Raw genomic sequence first — 17,030 nt, forward strand, 5'->3', positions numbered from 1 at the left:
TTCCTTCCTCCCTCCTCATCACCTCTTCATCCCACCCCCCCCTGCATATATGAGGGCACCGCTGCTCTTTTTGGACTCATCTGTCGGACTGAGTCCAGCTGTGGCAAACCTTTGAAATCAGACCGAGTTCGACTGCATCGAATCCGGTGAGTACCGACCGAGTCTCGACGTTTCCTGAGTGGAAGGCATTTTTTGGGGAGGGGAAAGCTGCAAAAACGCGAGAAGGAGGAGGCGGAAATGAGTCGTTTTACGAGTCGTTTGACGTCGCGACGAACACGAACGGAAGTACAACATGGCAACAATGTACAAAGTAAAAGACGCAAAAACAAATTCCAAAGGGTCATCGGAAGCGCGATTAAGGAAGTAATTTGTTCCAAAAGTAAAACGTAGGTTTCACAAAATGTTAAGTAAAACTAAAGTATTTTTAGATAATAACTACAAAATAAACGACAGATGGAAAAGGAAGTCTGATATTTAAGTCCCACAAAGTCGTTAATGCGACATTTCAAATAAAAGAAAACAAAAAGGAAAAAATGAAATTTTAATGAAAGGAAATGGTTAAAAAAAGAAATTAATGGTTGAAAAACATACAAATAATATAAATTAATGGGAAAACAAAAGAACTTTTGAAAAAAGATGTTTAAAAAATAAAATACATTTAGGGTTAGAAAAAAGTACATTTTAGTAAATGAAATTACTGTGAATTCTGTGTAACATTACAATGGCTTGAATTTTTTCCCCCCAGCATATTACATTTGTTCAGGACAGTTCAGTTGTATTAACTTTAAAGTACAATTCTTTTGCATGTTATCTTTCGGAATTGTTTGTTTTCAAACTTTTATTCTTTTGATGTTTTTTTTTTTTTTTTTGAAGTGAATTGTTTAAGATTTATTTTCTTATATTTACAAGACAATACAATGCATCTTTATTTATATAGCGCTTTCATGTTCAAACTGTAGCTTTTGGATTGACATTAATATACTGTCCATACTTTTACGTCCTACAGGGAACACAAATTTACCACGATGATGCTGTATCTGTTACTCCTCCAGCTGGTCCTGGCTCCAGCCCTTTTGGTAACACTTACATGATATCTCACACATAAAGTGTGAGAATAGTGTCTTAAAAGTTTATGTGTGTGTGTCTGTGCACCTAGGTGTCCGCTGAGGACTACTGGGAGGGGTGGGGTGCATACGGACCATGTAGTCGGACCTGCGGCGGTGGCGTAATGGTCAAAAGCAGACGCTGCATCACCCACAGGTATGGGAAGTTTGACTTTGATTTGAAGTGGCCCTTTGGGCTCGAGAGCACACTCTGTTTTTAGAAAAAATATATCGATTCTGAGTATGAGAGTACAACGATACATAAAAGTGTCCGCTTATGTAATGCAATGTGATAAATGTAAGTGCAGTTGTATATTTGAGTAGGTTTGTATGTTGACTTTCTTCCTTTTCTTTTCTTGTTGGGATATGCTACATGAATGACCCATTATTGTATTCATATGAAACAAGTCAAACTCCACAAAGAACAAGGGTTAGGACTAGATAAGTTCTTTACTTCTTCTTCCTTCCCTTCGAACAACAATGTGAAATGATGACCATTTATGTTTTTTTAAAATCTTTTTAGCCCCGACTGAAATATTTTCTGTGATCTGTTAAAACGTTCTATAAAAAAAACAACAGATTCAAAGATTTTAATTCACCCTGTAAAGCCACTTTGCATTGTAAAATTTGTTTGGCATGTTGAGTGAATAACGACCAAACCCACGAAAAAAAAAGTCTCAAGAACCCATGGCTGAATGGGCACAGGAAATTTGCTTGTTATTAATAGTTTGCTGCATGCACACGCACACACACACACACACACACATGCACATACACGAACACGCACTGTACATGTACAATTGGCATAGTTGTCGCGCAGTTGGCAGGAAATCTGTCCAAGTCAAACAACAAGCGTCTTTTCTGGGGCGTCGTCTGGGAGAAGCCGAAACGTGTGTTTACATTTAATTTGTATCTCTTCAATTTTGGCCTGGATAAAAACCTCCAAGGGGGTATATGGAAAAGTCGCACGTCATCATTTTGGTTTGTGCTCTTAAATTACCTTCATTTGTGGCTTATGAATGCCTATGTCCGAGGCATCAAATAATGTTTGTCTGTGGGTCGACTCTTCTGATTTTGAGGGACATTTCTTTTTGAAATACAGCAGCCCATACTGTATTTTTACCTTTCGTATCTTGAAATTTTTTTCTTAACAAGAGGCTATATTTTCCAGTTGAGGCGTTTCGTAACTTGAAAAAAAAAAAAACTGAATCGTAACTAGCCCTCACTGACACATACGTACGTGTGGAGCAGCTAGTAGCAACTAGCGGGCTAATTAGCATGCAGCTGGGCTAATCATCTATTTAACCGCTTCCAAACAGGAATGACGGAGGCCACAACTGTGTTGGACCTGACAAGTCTTATCTGGCCTGTAACACCGAGGTAAATAAATGAAGATTTACCAATAAAACCGTGGCTCACTTGATCAATTTATTGTGTGTATTATATGATGGCTACATAACGATATCCATTTGCACACTCAGGAGTGTCCCGCGGGAACCAAGGATTACCGCGAGGAGCAATGCTCCCAGTTTGACGCAACTGACTTCAAGGGGTCACGCTACGTCTGGGTGCCTTATTACGGAGGTAACGTTACACTCAATTTGTATCTAACAAAAATAGCTGGATCATTTCTTTAGGAATTACATGAAAATGCTGAATGTAAACAATTACGTGAAATGTAGGAAACCGAGTGAAATGTGAGAACTAGAACATTTGAAAATAGTCAATTGTACTAATATGAGAACTGCTAAAATCGGAAGGATTTTACCGCTCATTTTACGTTGTTGTTTTTTTTCTGACGATTGCTCAAACGCTAACTTGCCCGTGACAGCCGAGAACCCGTGTGAGCTGAACTGCGTGCCAAAGGGAGACAACTTCGTCTACCGCCACAGTGCCGCCGTGAAGGATGGGACACCTTGCCACCCTGGACGCCCCGACATTTGCGTGGAAGGAGTCTGTAGGGTAGGACAGCAGTAGGACACTTCATTGATGGATCAACCCATTGGTGGAGAGCTAAACTTGATATTCCATCGTAACGTTACCAAAAAAGAAAGGCCAAATAAACCCCATTTTCGTATTGACAATAATTTATGTGGCAAAAGTTTTTACCTTGAACTTGTCTTCCAGCGCATGGGCTGCGACAACGTTCTGGACTCCCATGTGCAGGAGGACCCCTGCCTGCAGTGTGGAGGCCACGGTCAGTCCTGCTCGCTGGTCAAGAACACCTTCAACACGCAGCGTCTAGCCCACGGTACGGTACTCACGACACATTTTTTTTGTCCTCCCCACGCAATAACATCTGCCAAGTCTGAACCCCGCTTTTCACGGCTGCAGGTTACAATCAAATGTTCACCATCCCTGCTGGAGCCACCTCCATCAGCATCAGAGAGAAACGCCCCTCACGCAATTACCTTGGTAAAACTCCGAATGCCGCCCCCCAACCATAATTTTCTTTTGCTGCAAAAATTCCCATGAGTGTGTGTGATTAGCCGTCAGGAACCTGCAAGGAGATTACTACCTGAATGGCAACTGGCTCCTGGAGTCCACCCGTGCCACCCACATTGCCGGCACCAAGCTGTTCTACCAAAGAGGCGTAGAGGGCGACAACATTCCCGAGACCATCATCGGCCGCGGACCCACCACCGAGCCCCTTGTCGTGGAGGTGAGATCACTTCCATTTCGGGGTCTCAAATCGTCCAGTGTCATCAAAGAGCCTAGAGGGTTAACTTCCTGAATGTGCTCGTGGCAGTTGATCAGCCAGGAGCCCAACCAGGGTGTGGAGTACGAGTACTACCTTCCCGTGGGACACCCCACAGAGGGATACTCCTGGAGTTTCGGATCTTGGTCTGCATGCACCAAAGAGTGCGGATCAGGTAGGAAATCTAGACTCGGGAAACAGACTTGCCTCGGCGTTTGTTTTGTGATGGTGTTTGAAAATATCCGCCACTTTCGCTGCCACCAGGCCACCAGTCCAGAGCCGTCTACTGCTCCATCGACAACGAGGTCGTGCCCGACTACCTGTGCGTGTCCTACGCCCGGCCCGAGAACAACAGAACCTGCAACGTTCAGGCCTGCCCTATCACCCACTCGTGAGTGAAACCCCAGCAATGTTTTATTGTAGAATTCAGCCCCCGGAGACAGTTTCGCTTGCCAACATGATGTGTGGTAGGCTTCTCTGTCCTGAACAAACACACACACACACACACACACACACACACACACAAACAATCTACCCCCCCCCCCAAAAAAAGGAGCCATGCCTCAAAAGGTACAGGAAATCAACCATGTTGATGTGACGTGGACGTTTTCCTTGTGAACACACTCCAGAATTATTTCAAAAATTCAGTCCCCAGAGACAACATGAAATTTTGTAGATTTTCGGCCATTTTGCTTTGAAGTGGTCATTTTGGTGGGTCATTTCCTGTAGATATTTTTGCAAAAATTCAGCCACCAAAGGCAGTTTGAACCTTTTGATGTCTTTTTTTTTCAACAAACTGCCTTTTGGTGCCCCTGTGCCTCAGCTGGAGAACCGGCGAGTGGAACGACTGCGACGCCCCATGCGGAGGTGGCTTCCAGTACCGCGGCGTGGACTGTCTGTACAATGACGAGTCAGGACCCCGTGTGGTCGAGGACGCCTACTGCGCTCAGTACAGTCAGGCACCCACAGACCAGCAGAAATGCAACATGCAGGCCTGTCCTGACTACGGAAGAGCGGTGAGAGAATCGTGTCTACTACCCACAATCCAAAATTGCTCATTTTTACAAATTGTTGCACAGGCAGTTGTTGCTAGGCAGAGCTCCAAAAACAGCACCGTTATCAGAGACAACTTTATTGTATTTACTATTAATTTTTTTGGGGCAGACGAGTTGTTATCATTTGAAATGTGACTTTTGACTTTAACTCATTCACTCCCAAAGAAGTTTTTAAACGTCTTTTCAGACTTGGTCCAGAATTGGCTGGTGATGAATGAGTTAATATAGAAACAACTCATCCCCTAAATAGCATGGGTTGAATATCGAAACAATGTTGCATCATAGACTACTGTATTGATACAACTGTATCGGATATCAGTATTGTAATGTGTCACTAGCTATAGTATGGATAGAACTGGTTCAAAAATGTCTCACCTTATGTATCGTAGGCTAGAGTATTCCCCAAACTACTATTATAATGTACCATGAAGTATCTATCGGATGTGAAGCAGAGATACGATTTGATCAGATATTAATATTGTGTTGGGATTTAGGCTACAGTATCGACGTGACTGAATCAATCATCAGTGCAACTGTGTCAAATATTGATATAAGCTTCAGTATGAATACGAGTGGTTCAGATATCAATAATGTGATGTATTGTCGGCTGCAGGATAGAAATGGATGAATGATTGATTTTGAGAATTGTTGTGTTACATATGTGTGCACTCAGATCATTTCCTACATACCCGCTGAGAACGCCGTCCAGTGCCGCACCACCACCTACGGGTGCTGCTACGACCGCACCACCCCTGCAGCTGGGCCCAATGGAGAGGGCTGCCGCGACCCACCTGCTCCTTGTGAGTGTCAACAACCAAAACCCGACCGCAAAGGTTAAAGTCATTTGAGGGAAAAACTTGTTTTTGTTTTGTCCAGACGAGCGCTCCATCTGCTCTCTGCCTAAGGCTGCCGGATCCTGCGCCAGCTGGACCGCTCGCTACTTCTTCAATGTTCTAACCAACAAGTGTACCGAGTTCTGGTATGGAGGCTGCCATGGCAACAGCAACCATTTTGCAACAGAAGAGGAGTGCCACAGGGTTTGCCATGAGCCCAATGGCGTAGCAAATGGAAATGGCAACAATGGAAATGGAAACGGTGACGGTAACGGCCACACCAATGGAAATGGAAACGAGAATGGCAATGGAAATGGTGAGCACGACAACGGAAATGGAAACGGTAATGGTAACGGCCACACCAATGGAAATGGAAATGAGAATGGCAATGGAAATGGAAATGGTGAGCACGACAACAGAAATGGAAATGGTAATGGCCATGCCAACGGAAACGGTAACGGTAACGGCCGCAGAAATGGAAATGGAAACAGTAACGGTCGCACCAACGGAAACGGTAATGGCCACTCAAATGGAAATGGAAACGGTAACGGCCGGAGAAATGGAAATGGAAACGGCCGCACCAACGGAAACGGTAATGGCCACTCAAATGGAAATGGAAACGGTAATGGCCTCACAAATGGAAATGGAAACGGTAATGGCCGCACCAACGGAAACGGTAATGGCAACGGCCGCACAAATGGAAACGGTAATGGCCACTCAAATGGAAATGGAAATGGTAACGGCCGCACTAACGGAAACGGTAATGGCAACGGTCGCACAAATGGAAACGGTAATGGGCACTCAAATGGAAATGGTAATGGCCTCACAAATGGAAATGGAAACGGTAACGGCCGCACCAATGGAAACGGTAATGGCAACAGACGCACAAATGGAAATGGAAACGGTAACGGCCGCGCTAATGGAAACGGCAATGGCAATGGTAACGGTAATGGTGATTCAAATGGAAACGGTAACGGCCACACCGATGGAAACGGCAATGGCAACGGTAATGGCCGCACCAACGGAAATGGTAATGGCTACTCTAACGGAAACGGAAATGGAAATGGTAATGGTAATGGCCGCACCAACGGTAATGGTTACTTAAATGGAAATGGAAATGGTAACGGCCACACAAATGGTAATGGTCACGAGAACAGCAATGGAAATGGTGAGCACGACAATGGAAATGGAAACGGCCACTCCAACGGCAATGGAAATGGTGAGCATGACAACGGAAATGGTAATGGTAACGGAAACGGAAACGACCACTCCAACGGCAACGGAAATGGTGACCACGACAACGGAAATGGAAACGGCCACTCCAACGGCAACGGAAATGGTGAGCACGACAACGGAAATGGAAACGGCCACTCCAACGGCAACGGAAATGGTGAGCACGACAACGGAAATGGAAACGGCCACTCCAACGGCAACGGAAATGGTGACCACGACAACGGAAATGGAAACGGCCACTCCAACGGCAATGGAAATGGTGAGCATGACAACGGAAATGGTAACGGAAACGGAAACGACCACTCCAACGGCAACGGAAATGGTGAGCACGACAACGGAAATGGAAACGGCCACTCCAACGGCAACGGAAATGGTGACCACGACAACGGAAATGGAAACGGCCACTCCAACGGCAATGGAAATGGTGAGCATGACAACGGAAATGGTAACGGAAACGGAAACGACCACTCCAACGGCAACGGAAATGGTGACCACGACAACGGAAATGGAAACGGCCACTCCAACGGCAATGGAAATGGTGAGCATGACAACGGAAACGGTAATGGTAACGGAAACGGAAACGACCACTCCAACGGCAATGGAAATGGTGAGCACGACAATGGAAATGGACATGACGTCTCGAACGGCAATGGAAATGGTGAGCACGACAACGGAAATGGCAATGGTAACGGAAATGGTGAGCACGACAATGGAAACGGTAATGGAAACGGAAACGGACGCTCAAACGGCTATGGTCAGCGTTCCAACGGAAACGGCAACGGCCGCTCCAATGGCAACGGAACCGGTAATGGCAACGGAAATGGAAACAGCCACTCCAACGGAAATGGGAATGGTGAGCACGACAATGGAAACGGAAACGGACACTCAAACGGATATGGCCAGCGTTCCAACGGAAACGGCAACGGCCACTCCAATGGCAACGGAAACGGTAATGGAAACGACCACTCCAACGGAAACGGAAATGGTGAGGACGACAATGGAAATGGCCGCTCCAACGGCTACCGCTTCAAGGTAGCCTCCCGCGTGGCCCACACTGCCCACAAGGCCCGAGTCTACATGAAGGCCCGCAAGCCTTACTTTATCACCGTGAAAAAGCACTACATCCCTGGGGCCAGGTAAGAAACTTTAGAGGGGGGGATGCGCCCCTAAAGTAACCCGATTCCCCCTTACCACAACCAACGACCTCCTTCAATCACCACCTTCACCCTGTAACGAACGCTTTCAAACCCCCCTCAAATGAAAACAGATTGAATAAATGTGTAGACACCGCCCCGTCCTGCCCCACTTGTGTTCCCATAATCCACCCGACATGAGCTCACTAGCGCCCACCTGCACTTGTTTGTGTCTGTGTGTCATCTCATACTATGTTGTCACCATCAACTAATAAAAAATGTGCTGTGATGCTCACCCGTCCTCGTCCGAGTGTGGTCACTAAAAATCTCAAGGGAAACAGTGCTGTGGTACCTTGACTTAGCTGGAAATTAGCTGGTGTTTTTGGGATGGCTGGAACAGATTAATGGCATTTGCATTCATTTCAATTGGATCAATTGACTTTTGATACGAGCAATTTCAGTTACAAGTGCAGTCACCGAGCAAGTTGAAATCTTAAGTCAAGGTTTCACTGTATCTTTGTTGTATGGCATTGTGTTGTTGTCTCGTGTCTGCATGCGTCTTCGTCACCTGCTTGTGTGGCACTCTTTATGCCCACTTTGACCCACGTCAAAGCGCAGCGTAAAGTGACTTCTCCTTGCTCGCTCTAGTTTGACTTTGCAAGCCCAGGTCAGGATCGACCAGTCGGACCCGTCCGCCGTGGAGGCCCTCGTGGGCCAGACGGTGGTCCTACCCTGCAGAGTTAGCCCGCCTCCATCGGCGGCGTCGTGGTCGTCCCGTGCAGCCGTGGTGGTCGAGTGGAGGAAGGATGGAGCCGCGCTGACGTCACGCAGGTCCGAATTCTAAGCACTATAAACGCCAGGTTGTTTTGAGGACCCATCCGCTGGGTGTCTGGATTTTTCCTCGCGCTGGGTTAGCTATTTTACCCAATGTGGGTGACTTCTGATCCAGCAGTTTTAGGGGTGTAGGTTTCCCCTGTTTACAAAACCACATACCTCTTAGGTTCTGCCTGTGTCCTTTCTTTAGACAACAGCAGCAGCCCAACGGTTCCTTGCTCCTCGGACCCGTCAGCAAGTCAGACGCCGGCTGGTTCTTGTGCGTGGCCACCAGGGAGCAGGAAAGGGACCACCGCTACGTTTACCTGACCGTCTCAGGTAAAGCGTTGGCGAAGGTCTGCGCCCTAGCATCCCGTCAATGTGTCCCTCATGTTGTAACCTATGTACAGAGGGGCCGTCCCAGCCGCAGCCCACCACCTCGCCGACGGACAAACTCTCACCAGGGTGAGTGCAAAACTCCTTATATTTTAATTTTGAAGCATCGCAGGAGGAGGAAGTGCCGTACCGACTTGTGTGTTATACTTCCTGTCAGGTTCACCCTGGCGCGCTCGGCGCCATCTTTGCTGGAAACGCTGGTGGGAAACACGGTCCGACTGTCGTGCACCGTCATACCCGCGGCCGCACTGCCGTTCGTCAGTATACAGTGGACGCAGGACGGACGCACGATCAGCGACTCCAGGTTGGTCCATATTTACTGGATATTGATTCAATTTTGAGATTAAAAAATGTAATTTTTCAAGGCGTTTGAAAGCTTTTTCTTTGCAGAATATGTTAATATCTTACAAAGAAAAAGCTATGGCACAAAGAATAAGTCCGTTCTCAAGACTTGGAATGTCTTTATATCCCTTTCAGGGACAACGTAACCTGATAACACGATAAGCCGTCCACTGTAGTAACCGCTGTCCCGGAATGGGTTAGATGGAGACATTCACCCTAAAACTGCTTCAGAAAGTTGTTCAAACGGACTACGGATGGTCTACATTCAAAGCCTTGAAAAAGTCCGAACAGTGACATATCGAAACGAGTCGCCTTAAAAATTAAGACGACTGCCTGTCAAATTATATCGAAAGACGAAATGTGTGTCCTAAAGGTTCGTCCAGCAGTCAGATGGCGCACTGCTCATCGAATCGCTCCGGACAGAGGACACCGGCATGTACACTTGCTCCGCCTCCACGCAGCACCAGCTGGAGCAAAGACACGTACAGCTCAGAGTCCAAGGTGAACCAAGTCACGCATCATACTTTCCCTCTTTTCACAACATAACAAAATCTTGTGATGGTGTTTGGAATTTATGTCTCTTTCTTACTCACCCTCTACTGTTGCACCTTCAGCCGCCGTGCGGATCACCAAAGCTCCTGACAACATCCAGGTACCTGAAGGCAGCACAGCCCTCCTGCCCTGCGTGGCGTCGGGAGACGATGTCAGCATCGGCTGGTCTAGGTACTCTGTGCTCACCCTTGTCATTACAGTTGTACCTTGACTGACAAATTGAATTTGTTCTGTGACCCAGCTCTTAACTCAACCCCCCCCCCCCAAGAAAAAAATGGCATTGTACAGTCTTGTACTTCATAAAAACAAAAATATAAGACCGTAGCATTGTAATATAGATTTTGAAGATATTAACTCATTTTGTTGAATGGCTGAAGTATGTTTTCACTTAAATTTTGCCCAAATTTGATTTTTGTCCGTTTTTTTTTTTTTTGGGTGGTTGTTGCTTTTTTTTTGTTGTTTTTTTTTTTGTCATGCTTTCACTAGCTTCTTTATTTTTTTTCACGGACAGGAGTGCAGCTTCAAAATGATTTTAACGTTTTTGCTTAATCAAGTGAAAGTCGTGTTTTTCTCATAATTTTAAGCTTTAATTCAACAAACATGATCCGCTTCTTCTCATCAGTTTCTCTGGACTGTGGTTAGAAAAAAGACACAAAAAACCCCCACAGAAAATGAGACCACAAACCACAATACAGTGAATCCCTCTTGACGGGAGATGAGATGAGTGAGTGACCCTTTCCCTGAACAATGAATTATCTTCAATAGTTGACGCTCCTACTCGAAGGGATTTGAATTTGTCTCGATGCCACAAGGTGGCGGCAAAGCAGAGCGGATAATAAAGCAAGCCATGCATGCACACAATCAGGAATCCATTCAGTAGCTAAACATAAACACCGCATATTTTTGGGGTTATTGTGTTGAACCACAATTCAAAAGCAATGTCTTCTTTTCATTGATGACTTTTCATACATTTTTTAAATATTATTTTTCTTTCAATAGCACAACAATTTGGTCCTTGTGTGAAGATCTGACTCTTGTCTGCAAAGCAGTGAAAGGAAATATACTAAGCTTTCTTAACATGGAATACAGAGGGAGCAAATGCATCAAAAAAGGCAGGGGCCCTAGAATCGAACCAAGTGAAACACCATAAGACAGCGACCCAGAGTTCTGATCGTGGTCAGATGAGTGACTCCCCATAACTTGAAAAATTTGTAATTCAAGGTACCACCGTATATCCAAATGCATTACATCATCATCATCTTTATCATGATGGCTTTTCCTCGGGGCGTAGGAACGGCGTCCCGGTGCGTCCAGATGGGCGTAAGGTTCAGGTGTCACCCGACGGGAGCCTGATCCTGAACAATGTGCAGGTATTCGACGAGGGCACCTACACGTGCAACGCCTATGCCGGCGTTTACTCTGTCAGCGCCTCGGCTGACGTGCGCATCACTAAAGATGTAAACCATACAGGTAAGTAGGTCCTACCCCCAACCGGTCCCTTCATTCGGTATGCCCATTTCAATTCTTGGATATTTTTTTAGGCGTATTGGTAACATCATCATCGTCATCCTCGTCATTGGGGACGCCGTGCTTGGACCAGCCCAAGCTAGCCAACTGCGAACTGGTGGTCTACGCCCGCATGTGCACCAACCCATATTACGTCGCCTTCTGCTGTGCCAGCTGTACCCGGCAGGCACGGAGTGGGGACAGGTTAGCTCAGTGACTCTGTGGTGCCAAAAAAGTCAGCGCTCTGGGCTAATCCAACGTTATCATCACGTAGAAGAGGTTTTATTGTCATTTCATCATATTGTTTTATTTTTGTATGTTCACAATAAAAACAATACGTTCAGAACAAGGTCACAGTGTGAGTGGGATGCTTGTCATGCTGACTTGAACCACACAGAGTTGACTGTGCAAGTTAGAAAAAGCCCATCATCCATTTGGTTCCAATGCGAATCCACCATTAAATATACAAAAACATGAATTCATTGAATGATTCTTAAAAAAATAAAAAAATCAAACAAACAAGAAAAAAACACATCTACTGTACATCAAAAAGAAATGTGTACTAAAAAAAGCATAACACGAAGTAGAATTTACAACAGTATGCCCATGGCTAACAGATGAAGAGAAAAAACAGAACTAATCCTCTTAATTCCTACTATGCTAGTTTTCTGTTTGTTTTTTCGCCTGACCAGATTAGTCGGATTACAGGGCCAAAGGCGCAGCCGCCAGACTCGGAGGACATGCGGAAGGGACGCCAACCTGCATTTGGACACGCGTGAGTACTGAGCTGTGTGGTGTGCTTGAAGAGCTGATGTCTGATGTCACGTTGCACCTCAAGGTGGAGGTGAGTGTGCCCGCCAGTCTGTCTCTCACTCAACTTAAACTCCTGCTTCGTGTACTGCACAACAGTGTCAACTCCACATAGACAACCCGAGATCATCAAGCACTTCTGGAATATGTTTTTAAACCTTGAAGTGGACCAAGTTAGTTTGAAAATGTGTCTATGTATGCATGCATACATACATATGACTAACTTGGCCCACTTCAATGTCATTTAAAAACTTGACAGAAGAGTGTGATCATGTTGTTGTGGAGTACGCTGCTCAACCCGTATTGTTTTGTGTTTTTTGTTATTGTAAAGTGTCCTTGGGTGTCTTGAAAGGCGCTTATAAATAAAATGTATTATTATTATTATTATTACACGGCAGTTAGTTTTTGTCACGGCAGTTAGTTGGTGTGTCATGAGATGTCAGTGACATCACGCATGAGCTGGTCAAGCACATGCTCCCATCTCAGGCCTGTCGTCAGTGTTTGTGGGCGTGCAACTTGAACTGGCCCACACAAAGATTGACTGGTCAAATGCTTTTACATTGTCATGGTCGCTTTTCTGTCCAATAAATTGTTCAACTTGAATTCGAGTCTTTGCCTATCATGACCAAATCCATCCTCAAGTCACTCGAAGCCTTTTCAAAGACTGAAGTCTTGAGCTCAGACTTGTGCTTCAGTCACATCAGACAGTCTTTTCACTGTTCCTGTTGGTCTCCACATGACTCGAAACTCCAGGAATCGAGATTTTGGGTCATGTGAAACCGACGGGAACAGTGAAAAGACTGTCTGATGTGACCCAAGTGCAAGTTTGAGCTCAAGACTCAAGTGGGACTTTGAAAAAGTGCTGCAATGCCCACCCCAAACCACACCCAATTTGACATCCACCAATCGTGGCGAGGCCCCTCATTTGCATAACCCTAGCCCCAATTTGCATAACTATGCCCACTTTCCCAAATTCTGACCGATCAGACTACTCCAAATTTAAAATAACCACGCCCCCTAAAGAGCCCACCAATCAGAGAACATCTAATTTGCATAACCACACACTTCCTAGATTTTTCTGCCTGGAAAAAAAATCCAGGAAAAAAATTCAGAAGAAAAGTTTAGAAAAAAAACTGAAAATAATTTTGTTTTTTAAAATATACTGTATATATTTTTTAAAGTTAGATTGTGGTGATGTGTTTACAAAGAACACTTCACCTAAACTTCATTTTTAATCAAGTTTTATTTCTTTTGCGGAGCAGACAATCACAAAAGCAGAGGAAAAAGTTGCAAGTTGGATGGGCAGTCTGCTTGTTGCTGGGCGGCGAAGTGGTCAGCTCTTGAGAAGAACGTGGGACAGTTGTGTTGACCTGAGAGGAAAGGCATCCGTGAGTTAGACGCAAGTCAATTTCTTGTGCGGACAAAGATGTGTTGGGCATGAAACTTACCAGGGAGATAGACTGTGTGGTGGGTCTTTCGAGAGCAGGACGCAGATCATGTTTACTGCTGCCTGGGGGAGAAAAAAAAAAGTCAAAAAACTAGTCATGAGGGTGCATTGAATGAGTGTAAATGACTCCTACTTTTCAGGCTGGCCCAAAGTTTGACTTCAACACCTTGCGAATAACAGGAAGAAGAGCAAAAAGTGTTGCCTGCAGGTCTGTGTTCGTAGGTGGACTCTGGCTGTGAGCAGGTTACTCCCTCTTGTGGCACGGAGGACCCAAGAACAATCTTCCTTCAACTCTGAATAATGAAAAGAGCCTTGTTGAAATGAGACTTCTGACCAGCTCGGTTCGCCTGATCACCACGCAAGGTATTTTACCATTCGGCCATCCTGCTGCGAAAATTTCGCAATTTTTATATGTAGTCAAAGGCAGCTGACCACACGAGGTTTTGAAGGTTAAAAAAAGAAGATGGTTGGCCTCTCTCGTGGGCGATGTGACGGCACTCCAACCTCACCCATAACCCATCGACCACGCCAGTGTTTCCTACTGCCTGCCTTCAGAATGCCATCCTGAGATCAGGAGATAGCAAAGCCAACTTCGTTTTTGATTGAATACAAGTTGCACAAAGAGATCGTGTTGTTTTATCATCTCACTTTCTTGGCCAGGAGTGTCAAACTCTTTTCACATTGTGGGCCACATAGGGCCTCGGTAGATGTCAAGTGGGCCAGACCATTAAAGATTATACCATACTCTGCTATAAATAACCAAAATAATATGTCTTTCCTTTGTTTTGGTCTAAAGATGCACAAGAACACTAGGAAAATGTTGAAATTTAATGAACATATCTTTTACAAAACATTTCATGAAGCACCTAAGATTTCCTTAGACAAATGTGCAATGTACTTTTATCATTCACATATATGCATTGCAACTGATCCCACTGACTCTACAAAGGCACAAAACCTTAACAGGTAATTGGTCTTGAAAAATATAGTAATGCACCTTTAAGATTAATGAGATTTATAAAGAAAGGAATTCTTAAACCATTTACACGAGCATTTAAAATCTAAATGTAATCCCTGCCTACACTTGACAAACTCAGGAGAGTGCTATAATATGTGTTACGAATGAAGTATTCACATGTCCTTGATAGCGTCTGCTGTGTTGAATCTGTATCAGTGACAGACTCAGGCTGCTGTTGTCTTCTTCTCTGATCAAAATAATGTTGTCTTTTCCTCTGATCAGAACGGTGTGTCCCCCAGGCGGATATTCCATGAATTGAACCTTATTAAAAATATTCATTCTGTGTCTTTTGTGCATTTTTTCAGTTTTAAATTATCCTGCGGGCCTGATCAAACCTCCTTGCGGGCCGGTTCCGGCCATATGTTATACACCCCTGATATATAGGAAAGCGTTTTTAGCCGAAAAAAACGACCATGTACAGTAAGGTGTAATCCAAAAAAAAAAAACGACCATGGATAGTAAAGCGTTTTTAGCCGTAAAAAAAGAAAATGTATCGTAAGGCGTTTTAACAAGAAAAAAAGGACCATGTAAAGTAAGGCGTTTTTAGCCGAAAAAAACGACCATGTATAGTAAGGCGTTTTTAGCTCGAAAAAAACGACATAGTATAGTAAGGCGTTTTTAGCCTGAAAAAAATGACATAGTATAGTAAGGCGATTTTAGCCCGAAAAAAACGACCATGTATAGTAAGGCGTTTTTAGCCCGAAAAAAACGACATAGTATAGTAAGGCGTTTTTAGCCCCAAAAAAAACGACCATGTATATATAGTATGGCGTTTTTCACCCGAAAAAAACTACCATGTATAGTAAGGCGTTTAGACCGAAAAAAACGACCATGTATAAAAAGGCGTTTTTAGCTCGAAAAAAACGACATAGTATAGTAAGGCGTTTTTAGCCCGAAAAAAACGACCATGTATAGGAAGGCGTTTTCAGCCCGAAAAAAACGACCATGTATAGTAAGGCGTTTTTCGCCCGAAAAAAACGACCATGTATAGGAAGGCGTTTTTAGCCCAAACAAACCCGACCATGTATAGTAAGGCGTTTTTAACCCGAAAAAAACGACCATGTATAGTAAGGCGTTTTTAGCCCGAAAAAAACGACATAGTATAGTAAGGCGTTTTTAGCCCAAAAAAAAACGACCATGTATATATAGTAAGGCGTTTTTCGCCCGAAAAAAACGACCATATATAGTAAGGCGTTTTTAGACCGAAAAAAACGACCATGTATAGTAAGGCATTTTTATCTTGAAAAAACAACATAGTTTAGTAAGGCGTTTTGAGCTCGAAAAAAACGACCATGTATAGGAAGGTGTTTTAAGCCCGAAAAAAACCACATAGTATAGTAAGGCGTTTTTCGCCCGAAAAAAACGACATAGTATAGTAAGGCGTTTTTCGCCCGAAAAAAACGACCATGTATAATAAGGCGTTTTTAACCCGAAAAAAAAACGACCATGTATAGTAAGGCGTTTTTAGCCCAAAAAAAACGACATAGTATAGTAAGGCGTTTTTAGCCCCAAAAAAAAACGACCATGTATAGTAAGGCGTTTTTCGCCTGAAAAAAACGACCATGTATAGTAAGGCGTTTTTAGACCGAAAAAAACGACCATGTATAGTAAGGCGTTTTTAGCCCGAAAAAAACGACCATGTATAGTAAGGCATTTTTCGCCCGAAAAAAACGACCATGTATAGGAAGGTGTTTTAAGCCCGAAAAAAAACGACATAGTATAGTAAGGCGTTTTTAGCCGAAAAAAACGACCATGTACAGTAAGGTGTAATCCAAAAAAAAAAACGACCATGGATAGTAAAGCGTTTTTAGCCGTAAAAAAAGAAAATGTATCGTAAGGCGTTTTAACAAGAAAAAAAGGACCATGTAAAGTAAGGCGTTTTTAGCCGAAAAAAAACGACCATGTATAGTAAGGCGTTTTTAGCTCGAAAAAAACGACATAGTATAGTAAGGCGTTTTTAGCCTGAAAAAAATGACATAGTATAGTAAGGCGATTTTAGCCCGAAAAAAACGACCATGTATAGTAAGGCGTTTTTAGCCCGAAAAAAACGACATAGTATAGTAAGGCGTTTTTAGCCCCAAAAAAAACGAC

At 44.1% G+C, this 17,030-nt stretch overlaps 1 protein-coding gene and 1 long non-coding RNA gene across 12 annotated transcripts in view; one reads left to right on the plus strand and one right to left on the minus strand.

Annotated features, from left to right (window-relative positions):
• paplna (papilin a, proteoglycan-like sulfated glycoprotein) lies at positions 1–15,224 on the plus strand. 11 transcript variants are annotated; one of them, XR_015102691.1, is made up of 26 exons: positions 1–146; positions 1,007–1,076; positions 1,157–1,260; positions 2,423–2,483; positions 2,585–2,687; positions 2,935–3,065; positions 3,231–3,354; positions 3,438–3,518; positions 3,593–3,765; positions 3,853–3,976; positions 4,066–4,192; positions 4,625–4,817; positions 5,530–5,656; positions 5,733–8,058; positions 8,704–8,886; positions 9,080–9,207; positions 9,279–9,333; positions 9,422–9,568; positions 9,980–10,107; positions 10,221–10,329; positions 11,450–11,628; positions 11,700–11,868; positions 12,373–12,439; positions 13,737–13,862; positions 14,130–14,284; positions 14,371–15,224. XR_015102691.1 is itself a non-coding variant. In XM_086127637.1 (25 exons), the coding sequence occupies exons 2-24, from the start codon at positions 1,026–1,028 to the stop codon at positions 13,841–13,843; spliced, it is 5,013 nt and encodes a 1,670-aa protein (XP_085983763.1). In that variant the 5' UTR covers positions 1–146; positions 1,007–1,025; the 3' UTR covers positions 13,844–13,862; positions 14,130–15,224. The 11 variants fall into 11 exon arrangements, 8 of the variants coding, with proteins under 8 accessions (XP_085983763.1, XP_085983764.1, XP_085983759.1 ...); XR_015102692.1 differs by having other exon boundaries at positions 14,144–14,284; XM_086127637.1 differs by having other exon boundaries at positions 12,357–12,439; positions 14,130–15,224.
• LOC147196503 (uncharacterized) overlaps positions 13,694–17,030 on the minus strand; it is a 14,626-nt gene continuing 11,289 nt past the window's right edge. Inside the window, exons 2-4 of the long non-coding RNA XR_015102694.1 lie at positions 14,055–14,214; positions 13,923–13,984; positions 13,694–13,844 (exon numbers count right to left, since the gene is read on the minus strand). This is a non-coding gene — a long non-coding RNA (uncharacterized LOC147196503). The remainder of the gene's footprint in view (positions 13,845–13,922; positions 13,985–14,054; positions 14,215–17,030) is intronic.

This window comes from Hippocampus guttulatus, chromosome 13 (genome assembly GCF_054856545.1).
Source record: "Hippocampus guttulatus isolate MCC_2025c chromosome 13, RoL_Hgut_1.0, whole genome shotgun sequence".
Classification (NCBI taxonomy): Eukaryota; Metazoa; Chordata; class Actinopteri; order Syngnathiformes; family Syngnathidae; genus Hippocampus; species Hippocampus guttulatus.